This window comes from Anolis sagrei, chromosome 2, assembly GCF_037176765.1.
Source record: "Anolis sagrei isolate rAnoSag1 chromosome 2, rAnoSag1.mat, whole genome shotgun sequence".
Taxonomy (NCBI): Eukaryota; Metazoa; Chordata; class Lepidosauria; order Squamata; family Dactyloidae; genus Anolis; species Anolis sagrei.
Window position 1 is genome coordinate 103,161,511 of NC_090022.1, and position 20,206 is coordinate 103,181,716.

The following is a 20,206-nucleotide window of genomic DNA, read 5'->3' on the forward strand; positions in this document are numbered from 1 at the left end:
ATCTGCTTTGGATTGGTTTATGTGACTCTCCACTGTTGAATAATATGGAATAAGAATCTGGGATCAGATCCAGGGATATAGGACAGTGTAGAAGGAGTCTAACTTACATTGAGGCCATATCATGTTGATGTTAGATGTTGGGGTGGAAAAAAAGGATGGAAAATGTCGTTTTATAAGATGTTAGAGATATTTTTGTAATATTGAAAAAAATACACTCTGAAATAGAACGAAGTATAACAGTGGATTTAGGGAATTTTCATTCCATATCATAGTTACTTTTGTTAATACCATTCTGTCCCCCTGTTCCATACACAAACAATTTTATTTATTTATTTATTTTGTACATTTTTACCACATCCTTCTCACCCGTGGGGTGGGGTGGGGGACTCAGGTTGGCTTTACAACAAGTAATCATTCGAGTGCTAACCACAGTCATATACACATTTAAAACAGATCATTAAAATAATTACATTAAAAACATTTGATTGGTTAGCGCAAAATCCTTTTTCCCAGCTGAAACTTTATTGTATTGTTTACTACAGATATACTGCTATAAAGTTGTAATTGAAAGTCTGTGCTTCTCCAGCGCTCCCTCACTTCCTTCTCAGTGCTGATGATGCTTAAAAATTGGACGAGGGACAAGGAAAAAAAGTGAAAACTGGGCAGGTGTAAAACACTTCGAAAAAAGGTGCTTTTTGTCAGAGGCTTTGTTAACTGAAGTACAGGTGTACCTTCTTTTTATTTTTTCTTTTCATGTATTCACCACTAGGTCCTGTCTATGTTTTTCAGTAATTTCTACAGCCTCAGTAACTAGTAACTATTCTGTCTAATAGCAAGCCTGCCAATATTTACATTATTAAACAAAACATCCATGAACTGAAAGCAAAACATACTGTAGAGGGTTAATTTTTTTTTGAAAGAAAAAATATGTACACTATTGATTTAAATAATCAGTCCTAGCTATTTCATCATTACTAGGGCTTTTGCGATTAAAACTTATTCACAGTTGCCATGTCTGGAGTCAGGCTAATTATTAGCTTGCAGATTTAATTTAAATTGGATGGAGGGAGTTCAACACCTTGTTATCTTTATAAAGGTGAACTGATTACCCTGGAAACATATGATAGCTAGGGTCAGGCCCGTAGCCAGGATTTCGTTTCGGGGGGGGGGGGGGCTGAATTTTTTTTAGGGGGGGCTCGGGGGGGGGGGCTGAGTTTCGGGGGGGGGCTGAGTCTGAGTGAAAGAGGGTCTAGCCTAGCAAACCTTTTGTATCATTACCCCAATACCCCCATGCATATGGGATATATTGAGTATGGTGATCAGATCATGATATGAATAAACATAACAGTTTAAATAATGCACCAATAAGGCCTTTTCACGAACCACCATGAAAATTTCGGGGGGGGGGGCTGAAGCCCCCCGAGGCCCCCCCCCCCCCCCCGGCTACATGCCTGGCTAGGGTTAGTCTAGTTCAATACTTGCAGACTTCAACCAAATCTGTGGGTACATGCAATCTTGTTGCAAAATACTGGAGTATATGTAATGGGCTGCTAAGAAATGCCTTTGTGTTCTGCCTACTATATAAGCTCTTGCAGTGTTAGCAATTACCACATCGATTTTTGCCCATCACTGTACCTTCAGGCATTTCTGGTAGTGTTTACAGTGACATGAAGACCTACCATGCACTGGATACGGATCTGTATAGTTTACCATTACACATGATACACATTTCTACATAGAGCACCTTCCATATAGAAGTAGTTTAAGAGCCTCATAAGAAAGGTCAGCAAAGCATCTCATTTGATGGGGAAAAGAACATTAAAATGGGATTAAATATAACCAGTATTTTTAAAAATACCAGTAAAAAATCATTGAAACACATTCAGAGTTAAAAATCACAGTACCCACTTAATTGATCTTAAACACTTTGTCTTTAAAATTTCTTTCTTTCTATCTTTCTTTCTTTCTTTACTATATTTGTATACCACCCTTCTCAGCCCTTAGGCGACTCACAGGTTGAGAACCACTGAGCCTGCCTAAATATAAAGGTTTTCTATTTAGGCAGGCTCAGTGATTATAAATATAAAGGTTTTACACTGGATTGCCTAAATATAAAGGTTTTAGCCTGCTGCCTTCTACCTTACCATACATTCTTGTCTTTTACTCTAGGATCCATTCATTTGTCTTTTCAGTTCTTTAGCACCACATCTCTGATGAGTTGATTCTCTTCCGATCTACTTTCTTCCCTGTGCAGCTTTCACAACCAAATATAGAAATTGGAAACGCAATGGCATGAACAAATCATGGGCATGTGTAATAAGCATCAGCTAGCACCAGTTAATAATTGTGATGGGGCCTCTTTTAAGCAGTCTGAGGGACGGGGGGGGGGGGGGGGATTAAATTTTGAAAAAGAGTTTAATATGTGCATTTAGGAAGAGGGGAATGGAAGGGATATGAATCAAGTTTTGGGGAGTTGAGAGAGTGGAAAGCATCAGATATATTTGAATGGTTTCAACTGTAAATCTTTCAATATTGTTTATATTTAATTTTGTTTTAATATTTGTATATTTGTACAATTTAAATGCTGTGCTACCTTTTTATGTTAAGCTGCTTTGAGTCCCCTTTGGGGGAGATAAAGCAGGGTACAAATAATAATAATAATAATAATAATAATAATAATAATAATAATAATAGATAGAAATAGGAGAAGACTGCATTACAGATGGATGGACTGAGTCGGCAGGAGTTGAGCAGCGATGCCGAGGACAGGGTAACATGGAGTGTCTCAATCACATGGTTACCATTAGTCAAAATTGTCCACTTTTTATCACACCTGTTTCAAATTATTTTCTGAGAAAAGAACTTGCTACTACAAGATCTGTTTTTAAAGGATTTCTTCCTTTCTTTCCCCTTATCTTACAGGTAACTTTGAAATCATGATAAATGGTTAAAGGAAACTTCAGCATTATTTTCCCCCTTCAGTATAGATTAAGTTTGGCAAGAACATAACTTTTCCCACCTGTGCATCAGCCATCTGCTTGCTATCAAGAATAAAGAAAATTCAATATATTTCCAAAATTATCATGTACACTTTCGCTCTGCATAATTCAAATCAGATGGCATCAGACTCCCCATTGCTGTGTTCTTGTTTTTTAGTGAGCTCGTAAGGTTCAAATTCAGTTAGCATTCCATCAGTTCTTCAGTGACTTAATACAAATAAAATTCCTTTTTCCAGTCATTATACATATAATACTCTAAATAAAGCTTTTCTTTTCAAATTAAATGAAAATCAATTTATCCAATAGTATGGAAGGATAAGGAAAATCCTTAGCTACAATGAGGTTTCGTGCATTGTAAAAATAAAAAAAAAAAGACCCACTACGTCTGGAGAAAGGCTGAACAAATTATTTACCTCTGTCTTCATTGCTACCCAATGCTCATTGCAGCATAATCTGTTAGAGGAATACTTGGACCAGTGATATAATTTACCAATGTATATGCTAAGTAACAGGCACCTGAAATAAATACATGGAATTATTAGAAATCCACAAGGTACAGTCGTCATTTTGTACCCCTCTTCTCCTCCGTAATGTTCTCAGTTTCAAGGAAAAAGGGATAGAGGTATTTCTGTGTAACTTTAAAATGTTACTTAACCTTATTCAATACTGTTGTGTGAGTGGACTACATAATCATGTCTAAAAGGATTGCACACTAGCCTGCCTCCCATTACTTCTAATATGCCTGCGTTGAGACGGCATCTGCAGTGACGTTTGCAGGAGGCTTCTTCCCACTTTTACTTCAATATGGCAGATGCTGTGAGCCCAGATGCCCTGCTTTACCAAAGTTCATAGTGATGCAACAAGAATGAGTCAGTTCTGACTCAGGTAATGATGAGTAGAAGAGTCCTGCAGACTTTCCCATTTAAAATAGGGAGGCCAGGGACTTAAAAGGGTGAGGTCTGAAGAAGCCACTTTTTCATTCCATATATTATTTCTTTGTGTGTTTTGTTCAGACACATTGATTTAGTAATTGCCATTAATCTTTACATTTCCTAAGCAAATAAAAGGAGGGAGAATGAGCTGCTGAGTTAAGCAGATAGCATAGCTCTTGTAATCACTGCAAAAGCAAGCACACACATTTCATTAGCTGACCAAGAAGCGATGACCCAAAACTAAGCTTTTCAGTAGGCATTTGAAAGCGAGACTGAAATTATAGCAAACACTTGTCAGCTGGAGCAGGCAACGGGCCTCAAGGTTACAGCCTGATCTGCCATTTGTATATTACTTGCTGAAGCCATAATTACCTCTCAGTGAAGTTGTGCTATGTTCAAGAGGCAGATTTGCCTAATTAAGTACATTTCCCTTCCAGAAAATAAATCTTCCTCATTATTTTCTTTGGAGCTCTGACACAGGTTTACCTATAGGATTTAATCATAAAACTGTAAGGGGTGATTCAAGCGTCATGTAGTCCAAACCCCTGCCACGCAGGAACATAAAATTAAAGCATTCCCGAGATAGATTCATCCACCCTCTGTTTAAAAAATCTCCAAGAAGAGTTTTTTTTAACCAGAGGCAGTTTATTCTACTGTGAGATAGCTTTTACATCAAATAATTTCTGCCTAAAGTTGAGGTGAAATCTCTTTTCTTGTCATATGAATATATTGGTTCTAGTCTCCGGAGCAGCAGAAAACAAGCCACCTCATCTTCTGCATATGTCATACTTTTCGATATTTTAAGATGGTTATCATGTCACCTCTCAGTCTTCTTCGATCTAAATGTACCCAGCTCCATATATTGTTCCTATGTAGGGCTTGGTTTCTGGACCTTTGATCATCTTGGTCACTCTCTTGTGGGTATGTTCCAGATTATCAATATCCAATACATAAAATTATGGATGTGAAACTCTCAAACTTCTAGAAAGAAAAAAAAGATATCCATGTTGCTATAGTGGAATAAATAGTACATATGACAATACATAGAGAATTTTGGTTGTGCCGAAGTGTCTGGTCGCTGGCTAAGTTGTCTTAAGTGTACAGTGAGACCGAGGCAATTGCAGGATATAACATACCATGTCAGTTGGCTCAATATGCTCTAATGGCATGTACAGTAGTCTAGTAGTGTCTCACTTATCCAACCTTCACTCATCCAGCATTCTGTATTATCCAATGCAGTCTGCCTCCTGCCCAGATCCACAGCTATTTCAATACATTATGATGTTTTGGTGCTAAATTCATAAATGCAGTAATCACTACATAACGTTACTGTTTATTGAACTGCTTTTTCTGTAGATTTGTTATTTTGGTGCTTAATTTGTAAAATCATAACGTAATTTGATGTTTAATAGGCTTTTCCTTAATCCCTCTTTATTATCCAACATTTTCGCTTATCCAACATTTTGCCAGGCCTGTTTATGTTGGATAAGATAGACTCTACTGTAGTTGAAAGCTTTGAAATTCTCCAACAGTTTTTCAAAGAAGAGTCATCATTAGCACACAACAACTATCTTCTTAGGATGAAGTTGCGTCCTTAAATTTTTCTCTGGGTAAGTTCTGCTCATGTGTTACTTGCAGGTATTTGGCATGTATATGATTTTCACACATTCAGAATGTTATGAAAAAGTTTATAATGAATAAAGCCATGTTATAGAAACTAAACATGGATTTCTAACTTACTTTATAGTTGAAATCATGTAGTTCTCAAGATATTGTTAGATTACAATTCTGTGTTCCTCATCACAGTGTGCTATCTGTGGCTACACTATACAAAGAGGACCAGATGTGGCCAGTATGGTTATTATAAAATATTTATTTATTTCCAACATTTCCACCCCTTTCTTCTCAACCCCTGAAGGGGGACTCAGGGCAGCTTACAACTGCAACATACAAACACAATTACAACAGCATTATACAAGAGAAAAAGCATTAGATTAAAATACATTAAAATACATTGGATTAAAATACATTCAAACATTATTATTCATCATATAGCCGAGTCTAAATCTGATTTAGTGACCGACGACTCAGTCCAAGCCTGTCATTGTCAGAGTTCAAGCATTGTGAATACTACTAAACCTACTGTCCAAAGGCCTGGTCCCAAAACCATGTTTTGAGCTTCTTTCTAAAAGAGAGGAGGGATGAAACTGACCTAATATCGCTAGGGAAAGCCTTCCACAAGCAGGGGGCCACCACCAAGAAGGCCCTGTCCCTCATCCCCGCCAAAAGCGCTTGTGAAGAGGGTGGGACCGAGAAAAGGGCCTCCCCGGATGATCTTAAATTCCAAAGCGGAACATAGAGGGAGATACGTTCGGACAGGTAACCTGGGCCAGAACCATATAGGGCTTTATAAGCCAAGACCAGCACTTTGAATTGTGCTCGGAAGTGGACTGGCTGCTTTTATATTCTGTGAGCTGGAAATTTTATTCACATTTCCCTGCATTTTTTTCAATTAATCAATCAACTGCCATATATGTAGAATTATTTTTGTCATTACTGATTTATATGTGCTAATAATTCAGACAGAAAACACACCAACTTGATAGTCTCATGAGCACCTGATATATTTTGCAGCTGACTTGTTAAATGAATGCAGATCTCTCAAGTCCAAACCATTACACTCTGAAACACACTGCACTTGAATTTACAAATTCTTTAGTTGGATTTTTCTTAGTATTCAGCATTCCCAAGTTACTTATTTAAAACCTCTTGTTTGGAATTTTACAGGCTTCCAGTCTTGAAAATAATTCTCTTAACACTGCAATCTGCATAAGTTGCTTGCCGTTGTCAATGTGTATTGGACTGCCTGCTAAAATATACAAGAGTTCTGTTACATACCATAATTTTATGTTGTGGATGACTCTGTAGGTGTACTTACTGATCTGGAATATGTTGGAAAGCAAGTATTCATACACTAATGAAGAGCAAATGTTTGCAACATTAAAAACATTGTAAGAACTTATACTTAATCACAACTTAAAGCTATAATTTTAAATAGGGTTTATGTTGTGACTAAATGTATGTTCTCACAGTGCTATTTAATTCTGAAAAAGCTTGCAAATCATACAGTGATGTATCCATAAATTATGATTTGCAATCAGCATTTTATGACACAATATTGAGGAAACGAGTAACCAGAGACATCTTAGCATCATGGCCGCTACATTATAAATACACATATATATAAATATGGAATATAGCTTATTTGCTTTATGTCTCACCATTCCTCACACAGAATTCAAGGTGTGTTTACATAAAATACAGTTCAACATAAAAGTGATATTAAAACTATAATTCTAAGGATGATAGTGAATAATAGGTATGGTAACACAAGTGTAGCACTTTCCAGTGCCTGAAGACTAGCACAACTACATTATATGTGTAACATGGTTAGCTAAACATGGAAAACTTATCATAAACACAGTTATTAATATTTCATTAACACCCACACAGCTGTTATGGATTAGTTTCTTCCGGTTTCCGCTTAGGGAAAGGGATCTGCTTTTTGATACAGTCTCTTGGTGCAAGGCAACTGCCCTTGAACAAGGATTCATTTCATCTCATTTCACAAGGATCAGGTGGCAATACCAAGGTGACTTTCTTCATTCAGTGTGCAGCGTTCTTCTTTCAATTTAACCAAGAAAATAATATTGCAGAATGTTGCTCCACTTTGCTCCCCTGAAGAGATGAATGCAAGTTGAATGAAGGTTTTCTCAGATTATAAAGGACACAGACCACCTATTTGAATCATTTGTGTCATGAATTCCTGTTAACCAGACACCACAAGAATATGTGTATAACCCAGACATAGCAAATCAGGAGGCAAATCTCCATGTGATGCTGGATGGTCACTTTGTTTTAAAAAGTGTAATGTGCTTCAGGTGTTACACTAATACATACATCACTCTCATACACATTTGGGTGCCCAAACAAATTTGTGAACATCCTGCGGCTCCTCCATGATGACATGATGGCAACAGTCTTGGACAGCAATGGCTCCCAAAGTGACCCATTTAAGGTGGAATCGGGTGTCAAACAGGGATGTGTTATTGCCCCAACTTTATTCTCCATCTTCATTGCTATGATACTTCACTTTGTTGATGGGAAGCTTCCCACCGGAGTGGAAATCATCTATCGGACAGATGGCAAGCTGTTTAACCTCAGCAGACTGAAAGCCAAAACCAAAGTTACAACAACATCTGTTATAGAACTCCAGTATGCTGATGACAATGTCGTCTGTGCGCATACAGAAGAAAATCTACAAGCCACTCTCAACACCTTTGCAGAAGCATACACGAAGCTTGGCCTGTCACTGAACACTGAGAAAACCAAAGTGCTGTTCCAGCAGTCACCAGCCATCCCCTCTCCAATGCCAGAGATACAGCTTAATGGTGTAACATTAGAAAATGTTGACCATTTCTGCTACCTTGGCAGCCACCTCTCCACCAAAGTCAACATCGACGCCGAAATACAACACCGCCTGAGCTCTGCAAGTGCAGCATTTTCCCGAATGAAGCAGAGAGTGTTTGAGGACCGGGACATCCGTAGGGATACCAAGGTGCTTGTCTATAAAGCTAATGTCCTCCCAACCCTGCTATATGCCTGTGAAACGTGGACTGTCTACAGACGTCACATGCAGCTCCTGCAACGATTCCATCAGCGCTGCCTCCGGAAAATCCTGCAAATCTCCTGGGAAGACAAGCGGACAAACGTCAGTGTGCTGGAAGAAGCAAAGACCACCAGCATTGAAGTGATGGTCCTCCAACATCAACTCTGCTGGGCCGGCCACATTGTCCGGATGCCTGACCACCGTCTCCCAAAGCAGTTGCTCTACTCTGAACTTAAGAACGGGAAACGGAACGTTGGTGGACAGGAAAAGAGATTTAAAGATGGGCTCAAAGCCAACCTTAAAAACTCTGGCATAGACACTGAGAACTGGGAAGCCCTGGCCCTTGAGCACTCCAGCTGGAGGTCAGCTGTGACCAGCAGTGCTGCAGAATTCGAGGAGGCATGAGTGGAGGGTGAAAGTGAGAAATGTTCCAGGAGGAAGGCGCATCAAGCCAACCCCGACCGGGACCGCCTTCCACCTGGAAACCAATGGCCTCACTGCGGAAGAAGATGCAAAGAAAGAATAGGGCTCCACAGCCACATACGGACCCACAGGGAAACCCATGATGGAAGACCATCTTACCCGTCCAACGAGGGATCGCCTAAGTAAGTAAGTAAGTAAGTAAGTAAGTAAGGATTCCTGTTAACCAGACACCACAAGAATATGTGTATAACCCAGACATAGCAAATCAGGAGGCAAATCTCCATGTGATGCTGGATGGTCACTTTGTTTTAAAAAGTGTAATGTGCTTCAGGTGTTACACTAATACAGACATCACTCTCATACACATTCCATTTAATACATACATCACTCTCACACACATTCCATTTAAGACACAACACAAAATAGGTTGCATCCTCTAAAAATATGGGTTACATTATGCCTAATAAAAGTGGATCTTCAGCAGACCCCCCCCCCCCCCACTGATAAGAGCACAGCAGAAGAGGAATGGGAAATTTATCATTTTGTTCCATCCTAGGGAAGGGCATGTCTTCTGAATCTGTTGTTTGCATTGTGAGAAGAACCCTACAAAGGTAGAGAAGACCTGGTTATATTTCTTCCACTTAAGATCCTTCCAGCCTTTTGCTGTACTTGATGCTACTTCACTCTGGGAAATATAGGGAAGAACAATTAATGAGAGGTGGTGTAATATAGAGGGCTCTACTCAGTTCTTGAGTGTTGGACTAGGGAGAGACAAAGAAGTTGCTGGTGGTGATTTCTGGTTCTGTGGCTGAATGCCTTGGTGTAACTTCACCAGCAATCTGTTTGCTGGCAATGATACGGTGGTGAGTCTATTGGAAATGTGAACATAGATTGGGTTAGATCCAGATGTTTCCACCTCCAAAATTCCAGGATCACTCTGGAACCTTCAGGATAAATCCTTCATTCTGTTAACCTGCATTAATTGCTGGATGCAGAAGTTCTGCTGTGAATCCAGCTCAATGCCATGTGTACTCTCAGATGCAGCAGAGTCCACTTTATATGGTCAGAGTCATTTTGAAGAGTCATAACATCAACATCGCCAGACAATGATACTGTATACAGTCTTTTTTTTCTTAGTATGCAAAAGCCTGTTGAAGGAAACAAAAATAAATAAATTGTAAGTGATAGAAACCTTATTTATTTATTTATTTATTTATTTGCTATATTTATACCCCACTCTTCTCAACCCTGAAGGGGCCTCAGTGCGGCTTACAGATTATGACAAAATTCAATGCCTCATTATACAACAAATAATAAATATAACATATCAAATTATAAAACAATTAAAACATATAAATGCAATAAAACAGATTATAACATAGTCTTAATGGAGCTGATGCTCCATCAGAGGAGGAATGAGATGCCAAACCGGGGTGGCAGTGCTCACCAAGAAAGGGTCCAGGAGAATCAAGGGCCGCAGCTGGAAGAAATAAATGTCGGTATCTCTGTGCTGGCTCAAGGATGCCAAAACTTTGACTTGGAAAAGCCTGGTTGTAAGTTAGTAGGAACTGGTGCAGCGCTCATTATTTTTCAGTACAAGGATATAAGCATCACCAGGTAGTTCTTCCAACCCAGATGGTAATCCACATGTTTCCTAAGGAAGAAAAGTTGTTCCTCTCTTTTTTAAACAGCTGCCACAGTTTCATCTTCTGTAATCTGTACTAAATATGCATAGGAAGAGGCAGAGATCTGTGAGGAAGATGAGACAGGTACTGTATATACTCATGAATAAGTCTAAACGTTTTAATATAAATTGCTCCCCGAAACCTGAGTTGACTTACCCATGGGTCAATGCAAGTACTGCACCTTAATTCTTGTAACAAAAGGAAACCATTACCTTCTCTCAGTAGAGTGGCAAAAGGTAAGAGAATTGTCTTTCCCAGGAAAAACGAAAAGAAGCACTCAATCCTTCTACTCTTATCTGCTATGGAGTTGCTTCTGGCCCTTTTAATGCCAGGGTGGAAAAGTGATAGCAGCAGTACCCAGGCAGCTGGTCATCTGAGGTGACACTGGTGCTTTCCCTCTATAGAAAGACCTGTGAGTTATCCATAGGTCCTATCAAAATCCACAATTTTGTTCCCCAAACCTGCCCTCCACTTTATACATAAGGTCAATTTATACACAAGTATATATGGTAATCTTTCATCAGCTTCCAGGATCAAAAGGTGCCTATATGATAGTAGATGCTCAGATCCAAGGTACAAAATTTATTTTCAGGACAGATACTAAAGTTCTGTGTTATAGTTAAACCAGATACAAATCTGTGCTTTGAATATAGATAACAAAATATGACAGTGTGCCTATTTACCAACAAAAGGGTTGATATATGTGAACTGGTTCTAAGCTGCTGAATTTTCCTTTGCAATTAAAATGCTAATGAATATCCTAATCATTAAAGGGAAGTTGTCAGTCATAGAGTGTGGAAAATTGTTGTACATCAGTGTGTGGTTAGACTTGAATTCTACCCTTCATTTTAAGGTGGCCAAACTGATTTTGGGCTACCGGTCTGCATTCCAGAGAGTCCATATTTATGTTTGCTCACAATACTGCCTCATGTCTTTTCTCTACAGCTCAGCTGAGGGATTTGGCCTGGAAAAGATTGTGCTGCTCACCTTTATTTCTGCAGTTATTCTTATGGCTATCCTGGGGAATTTGCTGGTGATGGTGGCTGTGTGCAGGGACAGGCAACTCAGGTGAGTCTGTGCGTATGTTGACATCAATCACTTTGTCCAAAAGAACTTTTTCATGATGCAATAGCTGGATTTCCACTGGGAAGAGGGAAAAGAAATTGAGAACAGCTATGAACATAAACAATGTGATAGAGAACATTGCCTTCTTTTCACCCAAGTTATTAGTGTGACGTCAAACTGATTGCTTGAAATGTGCCTTAGATTAGAATTTATAGAACAGGTATGTGATCCTTTTATTATCCAGTGTCTGCCTTTCTACAACTTGCATCATCAAAGCACATAAATCATATAACAAATGCCAAAACAAGGAGATTTGGAAAACTGCACTGAAACATACTTTCACTTTATCATGCATTCTTCTTAGAAATCAGGAGCTTTGCTAGCTTTATCAGTTAAGAATGTTAAACACTCTGTTGAAGAAGATCATCTGGCCATAACACTGCAGAATTGCTACAGTATAGGCAATCTGTTTGTGTGTGTTTGTCCATGATACAGGTGAGTTGACCAATTGATTGATAAATGAGGTCAACTGTTATAAATATGAAATGTATTTTAGTCTGCCCTGATTCGGAAGGGAATAGTGTGGATAAGCATTATTTCTAAGAACATAAGTAAAAGCTATAATTTCACCTAAGATGTTAGAAGTGACATATCCATTGGAATGCATGTTCCCTACAATTCACCAGTTTCCCGTCACAATAGGATTTCTTCCAAAAGATGTACCTCAGCAAACTTGTAATTTAACAAACTTGTAATTGCATCCACTTTTACTTTCTAGTGACCAAACACAGAACCCAGCACCCTAAATAAAGCTAGTTAGGACACCACTTGACAAGAGCTCTAGAGAAAGGAGCTGCCAAATAACCTGTAATGATTTCTTGCCTAAGAAAAAACTATAAAAGTGATGGGGTTACTAAAGTTAACAGGCACACACATATACACATGTGACAATTATGTGATTCAACAAAAAAGGTTCTTTCACCACTATTTTGTATTTTGCTGTGTACTGGAAAGTTATTTCAGACTTAGGGAAACCCTACAATAAATTTACAACAGTGTTTTTGCTTGGTGGAATTTGTTCAGAGGGGGTTTCCTTCTGCCTTCCTCTGAGGCGAAGAGAGTAATGACGTGTGCAAGATCACTCAGTGGGTTTCCATGTCTGAACAGGAATTTGAACCCCAGTTTTTCAGGGTCTTAGTTCAGCGCTCACCATACGGACATTTATGAAAATGCTAAAAAATCACCTAGCTTGACGCTTATTGACAGAAATCTGGTGCAAGGGTGTTTGAAAGACTTTTGCTTGAGAAGTTTGGATAGGCACTTTACAAACTGAAAGAAGTGGTAAACAAATACTTGTATTGAAATACTGCACTTATCTGACTCAACAAAGCTTGTTTAATGACCTTGTCTGATGTACAGGGTTAGTCAAAATGCATAGGCCAATAAGCCATTCAATTGAATGGCTTATTGGCCTATGCATTTTGACTGACCCTGTATAATGCTCATTTCTCAGCATTATTTTTACATCGTAAAGCCACCAAATCACAGGGATTTTTTAAGATGTTCATTAATTTAAGAAAATAAACATAAATAGGAATTGTTTACAGCCTGGAAAGTATTTAGGGGAAAGCTATAAGGATAATAAAGGATCATAAAGAATTAAGGGGAAAGGAATAAAATATGGTTAATGCATAAATGACCAATTGACAAAAATATTAACCTTTTTCAAATAATTAAAAACTAGTCCAAAAAATAGAAACCATTTGCTATATTTATTGATGGATGAAATTTTCTCCATCAGAAGTTTCAAGTATGTGGAAGAAGCACTCCGTTCCTCCTCCGCATACTTATTTTTAAAAATAATGACTTCAGACTTGACAATAGAAGCAAGTCTGTAAAACTTGTTAGAAACAGGAGCCATGTGTTAAATTGATTTTGTTTTGTTTTGCTCTGCACTACGGAAATTGACAACATACAAAAAAAAAAGGTTTCTTTTCTGTCCTTTGTTTCACAGTATCTAGTAATCTAAATATCTACCTGCCAAATGTCCTAATGGACAGAATATTGCCCAGTCACCATTTTTGCGTGTTTGAAAACCATTCCATTTCTCTAAGTTGATGACTATATTGTACATTTTAAACTTTGTTGAAATATCCTCATATATGTAAATATGTCTGAAGAAGGAAACAGTATCTTGTGGACACTGTGATAACGCATGTTTAATGATTGCTGTAAAGATTCAAAAGTCAAATTAACAAGTGCAAGTCCAAACTAAAAATCCTGTTATCCATGTCGTAACCTTTCTCATATGATAACCTTTATGAAATGAAGACAGCTTGTGAGTTATATGTAGTAGTTTATTTACTTTGTTCAGTGATTGTTACCTTGCTTCTCTTTATCAAATGCAACCAGATTAATTGAAATAAACATTAGAGCATAGCTTGTTAGAAGAAACATGAGGAGAAAGATTTGGCATTTGTGTGCTATTTTTCTTCCTTTTGTAGGTTGTGCAACTGACATATATTTTAATGCCATGGTATTGGATGGTGTCACACATATTAAATTCTAGATGTTGTGTTCAAGCCCATCTCTGTTACTAGTCAGCCATGGATAACAGTTAGAAGCCACGGTTTGTTACTGGCTGAGGAACTGGGTCTTATTTAAACTATGGCATGTTGTTCTGTCCCAGTTAGAACCATGGTTTGTTGCTAATCATTTTGCTAATCATTCTCCATAAAACACAAGCTGACAGAAAAGTTGAAAAATAAAAATATTAAAAATTGGGAAAATAATCTGCAATGTGTTTGGTTGTTGGAAGGATAATTATTTGTTAAAGAACCTAAGCATGGCAAAAGCATGGTTTAAGAAGCAACACCACAGCTCAGCTAAATGTGTGAATATTATAATTTAGCAGGCTGTAAAACTGATAGCTAATAATATGAAAAAGAGATGGAGATAATGCTGTTCAGTAAAAAAGAGATGAAGAAAATGTCATTCAGTGCCAAGAATGAATACAGGAAAGGTTTGATAACATATTCAAAAAGGGATATTTAAATGGCAAAGGCGTTTACTGGGAATGCTATAAGAGGTTTGCTAATTGGCTGGTTTTGGGGGGGGGGGGTTGTAGCAGTTCATTTCTTGTTCTTATAGGAATGAGTGATACTTTGACATATCGTGCCTCTTTTGTTAAGGGAATTTTACTGCCAAGAAAATAGTAACATTTTCACTAAGGATGTGCACAACATCTTTTGATTGCAACTTAAATATCCAAGTACAAACTTCAAAATAGGTGCCTTCTTTGAAGAATTCATGTGTGTTTTAACATATCGTTGTATAGCTGTTTCTGTAAGAGACTTTGTGGAAATCATATTGCATGTCTTATTCATGTCAGTAAATTTGGATAGCATACTCTGGTCCTTTTGCCAGACCTGAATGAAGATCTCAAAAGCACTTACAGATAAAACTGATGCTTCTCATCTAAGATTGATTAAGGCATCCATTGCCCATGCCTCTCCACTGGCAAATCTGACCATTTCTTTTGGCTCTTCTTCCTGTTTCTTCTTTATGTTTCCCAATGGAAGTATCTACATACACATGGCATGGAAAATCAGGAAGGGAGCTTTGTAACATCTTTAAGAATAACCAAATTGTTCCATTATGAGCTTCCTCACATGTCATTGTCCTAAAGGGGGCACAGATTCTTCTCCTTTAAATGCTGCAGCAGGCTAACACGGTTGCCCCTTTGAAAATTGTAATATTTGCTGAGTAGGCAAAAAGAAGGTTTTCTCCCTCGCTACTGAACCTAAGTGATTGGAGACTGAGGATCGTTAAAATGTATTATTTCTTCACATAGCGCATATTTAGACTGTGCATGCAAGCATTTTAGATCTTTCTGAGCATATTTATGGAGGATGGGGAATCTATCAGAGGCTACTATGCATGATGTATATGAGTGTGGGTATTCCCAGGCTCCATCTACACAGGCCTAAAGCCTGTGATTGCTTCCAGATTAGCCTGAGGTGTCCAAATGATACCTCAGGCTAATCTGGTTTAACTTGGAGTAAACCTGAATTTCCAGGTTGCCTTTCGCAATCCTGTGGGTCAATTTCCATTGCCATCCTGGCTATTCAAGTTCTGAATTAATATCCTATGAACAGGATGTTGGACTAGAGAACCATGATCCAGCAGAGCTCAACTCTTGTTTTTATGTGGGTGTGCTACACAGTAGGGTTGTGCACAGATCAATTTTCAAAAATGGTCTTCAGCTGGTTAGGATGCCCATAACAGCATTGGTTCTGTCTCCGTTTTTCCCTAATTACAATAGAACAGTTGCTGCTGAAAAATGGCTGCTTTCAGTTTATTTCGGCTACACATGGAGTATGGGGAGGGAGGCAGCCACTAGAAGGGAAAGAATCCCCGAAAGGGTGGTTTGATTTCTTAAGCTCTTGTCTTAAACCCAGGTCTCCTTGCAAGACAGAAGGGAAAGGATCCCAGGAAGGGGGTTTCTTAAGTCGATGCCCTAAAAATGATTGGAAGGGGAACCTTGTGTGTTTCCTATTGCCACCAATGGAGCGGTTCTTTCCAGATCTTTCAGTTGTCGAGCCAAAAACGGCTTTTTTCCATTAGCCAATTTTGGGAGAGTCTCGAAAACTGATCTGGATACACACTGAAATTTGGATACTGAAAATGGATTGAGGTCCAGCCGAATAGCACAACCCTACTACACAGAACTATATTACTCAAAACTATAATATGCTTTACAAAGTTGTGAAAAAAGATGTGGTAGATAAAAATACTGCAAATTGCTGTCATATGGTGTTTAACGTATCAAAATATTTGTGTTCCTTACAGGAAAATCAAGACCAATTATTTCATAGTATCACTTGCATTTGCTGACTTGCTAGTATCAGTTTTGGTGATGCCATTTGGAGCCATTGAGCTTGTTCAAGATAACTGGATTTATGGAAAGATGTTCTGTTTGATTCGGACATCTTTAGATGTTCTCCTCACCACAGCATCAATTCTCCATCTCTGCTGTATATCCCTAGACAGGTAGGAGCCAATAGATGACTATATGTGTGTGTAAGTGTGTGTGTGTGTGTGTGCGTGTAGTAGTCACTTTCAGTTTCTGTGGTTGCTGCTGATGTTACATTTTATGACTTCTTGAAGGAAAACCATTGCATGAAAGGATTGTGTTGAAATATTCTGTGTATGGGGTTAAGAAGAATACTAATGTTTAGATCTGGCATTTTTTTATTATTTTGTCAGTGTTTAAATTTAGAAACTGAAATAAATGAAAATATACCTTAGTTATAGTCTAAATTCTGTTTTGCTATAAATTTTGCAAATTTTAAGACATTGAAGTCTGAAGGTTAATGAAAAATGTGTATCTGTGTAGGAATATTCCCATTGGATAATATTAAAAAGTATTTCCTGTTGGGTAATAAGAAGTGCAGTTAGTTATCACTCTTGATAGGTGATGATAAGAGCAAGGAGAGGGCTAAGAAGAGTATAAAAGCTCCTTCCCTAATAGGAAGACAATGGAAAACCTCTTCTGTATATATCTTTACAGGGAAACCAAGGAGAAAGACATCTAACTAAGTTGGAATAACTTGAAGGCACAAAACAAAAACACTTATGTGTGGTCCTCATGTGCCAGATCTTTAGTACTTCCATGCCAGCAGATACATCCATCATAAAGATAAAGCTATATATTTTTCTAAAGAGATTTTCTTGTTTTTTTCGGCCACAGTAAAATAAGAAGGGCTTTCAGGCCAAAGGGTCTACAGCAGGCATGAGCAAACTTCAGCCCTCCAGTGTTTTGGACTTCAACTCCCAGAAATCCCAGCCAGCTTATTGCTGTTAGGAATTATGGAAGTTGATGTCCAAAACACCTAGAGGGCCAAAGTTTGCCCATGCCTGGTCTACAGTCGGCAAAGATGTTGATGGAAAGGGTGTACCTGAACTTGTTATGTATTGTTTTAAACCCTATACTAACATTATGAAAGACAAGCGTGAGGCCACTGGCATGGAGTATGCCAAAGCATGAGCAGATTACTAACACCAAGAAGATCCTTTCATCATTTGGAAGTAACCTTTTGCTCTATAATAAATACTATACCATGACTCTTATCCCTACATACCCATGGCTTCTTTTTCTTTACATCTATTACCATTTATTATAATCTGATAATGCTCTTCAGTTAATGTCCCTTCCACTTGACAAGATGATAACATATGTGACTGCTTTTCAAAATAAAAACAAGCATCTTCTTCATATTAAATGCACCAAGTCCATTTCTTCAGATTCATTGAATTATGGGTTCATGAAAACCAGTGCTGAAGCCATTGCCTCATTAAACTGTGTGATTAATTTATTAATGGTTTGCCTCCTAAATTGAAGGGAGTTTTATTTAATCAGTGTTGGCCATCTGGACTAGCAGAATGTTGTATGCATTTTCCACTGAAGGGATAGATCATTCATTCCATCACTTTCTGCCCTAATTTACTGACTTTACTGTGATTAATTTATATCTTTTCAGCAGGAAAGAACCCAATGCACCTGACATGGGAAAAGTATTCAGAGGTCAAGCTAAATCCAGTAGAATGCATCTCTTGACAATTATATAAATTTCCAGTGGCATTTACAGTGTGTGAAACTGACCCTTCCAGTATATGTGGAAGTTTATTTTTTTTTAAAAAACTAGGTATTTGATGGGATACATTTAGCCTAAATACCCTAAAAGCTCTAGATCCTGTTGGATCTTGAAAACAAACCAAGCCCTGGTTAGTACTTTGATGGGAGATAGCCAATAAAAACCAGGTGATGTAGGCTATATTTCAGAGTAAGGAACTCACAAAACCACAGAATGTCTTGCCTAAGAAAATATGATGAGGATCTTATAAGTTGACAGGTAGCTTGAAGGCACATACATACCTTCAGTAGACATATGCATTTTCTGTTGCAGCTAAACACCTAGATGCAATACTTTATGTTAGGTACTATTATTTCTTTATAATGTTTTATCTCACATTCCCACTGAGTTAGAAACCGTATAGAAAAGAGAGAGTCACAAGATTTAGCACTGTAGGATATTAGTTATTTTGCGTGACCAAGTTACTTTGAAAAGCAGTGTGACTCTCCAGTATCACTTGGTGATGAGCCATGCACTGGTGCTTCTTAAGCTTCCTGGTGTGAGGGACTAGCAAAGTTTTCCCCTCGTACTTTTGTCAATTGCCTGCAAGTCTTTCTTTTTCCCCTAGAACCCTGTTGCAGGTTTGTTGTAGCCAATAGCTTATGGACAATTGCTTTGAGTAGCATAGATAATATTTCTTTTATGTAACAAGCCATAATATTTAGAACTCTTTCTATACATTTGTCTTTGCATACTGTATATTGGGATGGTAGGAGCCCCCAGTGGTGCATTGGGTTAAATCACTGAGCTGCTGAATTCAGCAGTTCAAATCCAGGGAGTGGGGTGAGCTCCTACTGTTAGCTCCAGCTTCTGCCAACCTAGCAGTTCAAAAACATGCAAATGTGAGTAGATAAATAGGAACTGCTCCAGAGGGAAGGGAACGACACTCCATGCAGTCATGCCAGCCATATGACCTTGAAGGGGTCTACGGACAATGCCAGCTCTTCGGCTTAGAAATGGAGATGAGCATCACCCCCCCCCCCCAGATTCTAGTCATATACAACTAAGATATATATAGAGAGAGAGAGGGAGAGAGAAATAGAACATCGCAAAAGTAAGAACAATTTTCAGATAGAAAGGTTAGGAAAAGAGGAAGAGCCGGGAAGTACAGTATATTCTGGCGTATAAGACTACTTTTTAACCCAAGAAAATCTTCTCAAGAGTCAGGGGTCATCTTATATGCAGGTGTAGTCTTATGCATTGGAGTCATCTTAACTCTATATTTTAACTGGAAAAGTTGGGGGTCGTCTTATACGCCCAGTTGTCTTATATGCCGGAATATACGGTAGACATTGGGAGATTTTTTTTAAAAGTCCCTAATCTAGAAAGCCAAATAAGAGAAAACAGAGTGAAGACAAGGACATTAAAAAAAAAATTTTTTTTTAAAGAGTTGTTTGACTTTCTTCTATTCTTCAGTGGTTGTGGAATAAGAGTTTTGGCCCCTGAAGGGGTGAAAATAAATAAATAAAGGGAAAGTCTCTTCTTCCCTGTGAATTCTTGTCTTCTTGTGAGTCTTTTTTATTCACATTATTAAGTCTATTTTTGTTGCTTGAAATAGTTCTTAACCAGGTCCCAGTTTGTTTTGTTTTTTTGGGAGACCTTGATTTGGAGTAAACCAATAAGTTAGTTTATCCATATTCATTACCTTCAAGACTTTCTTTTGCCAGTTCTCTATTTTTGGAATGTCCTTCTGTCTCCAATTTTTTGCAAACACTATTCTAGCTGCAATTACTAAATA

General features: G+C 38.1%; 1 protein-coding gene across 3 annotated transcripts in view; it reads left to right on the top strand.

The window, feature by feature from the left end:
* Positions 1-20,206, top strand: part of HTR4 (5-hydroxytryptamine receptor 4) — a 207,847-nt gene that overhangs the window by 108,749 nt on the left and 78,892 nt on the right. For all 3 annotated transcript variants that reach the window (XM_060765049.2, XM_060765046.2, XM_060765048.2), the window contains 2 exons: positions 11,654-11,776; positions 16,625-16,825. In XM_060765049.2, coding sequence (XP_060621032.2) covers positions 11,654-11,776; positions 16,625-16,825 — 324 coding nt within the window. The remainder of the gene's footprint in view (positions 1-11,653; positions 11,777-16,624; positions 16,826-20,206) is intronic.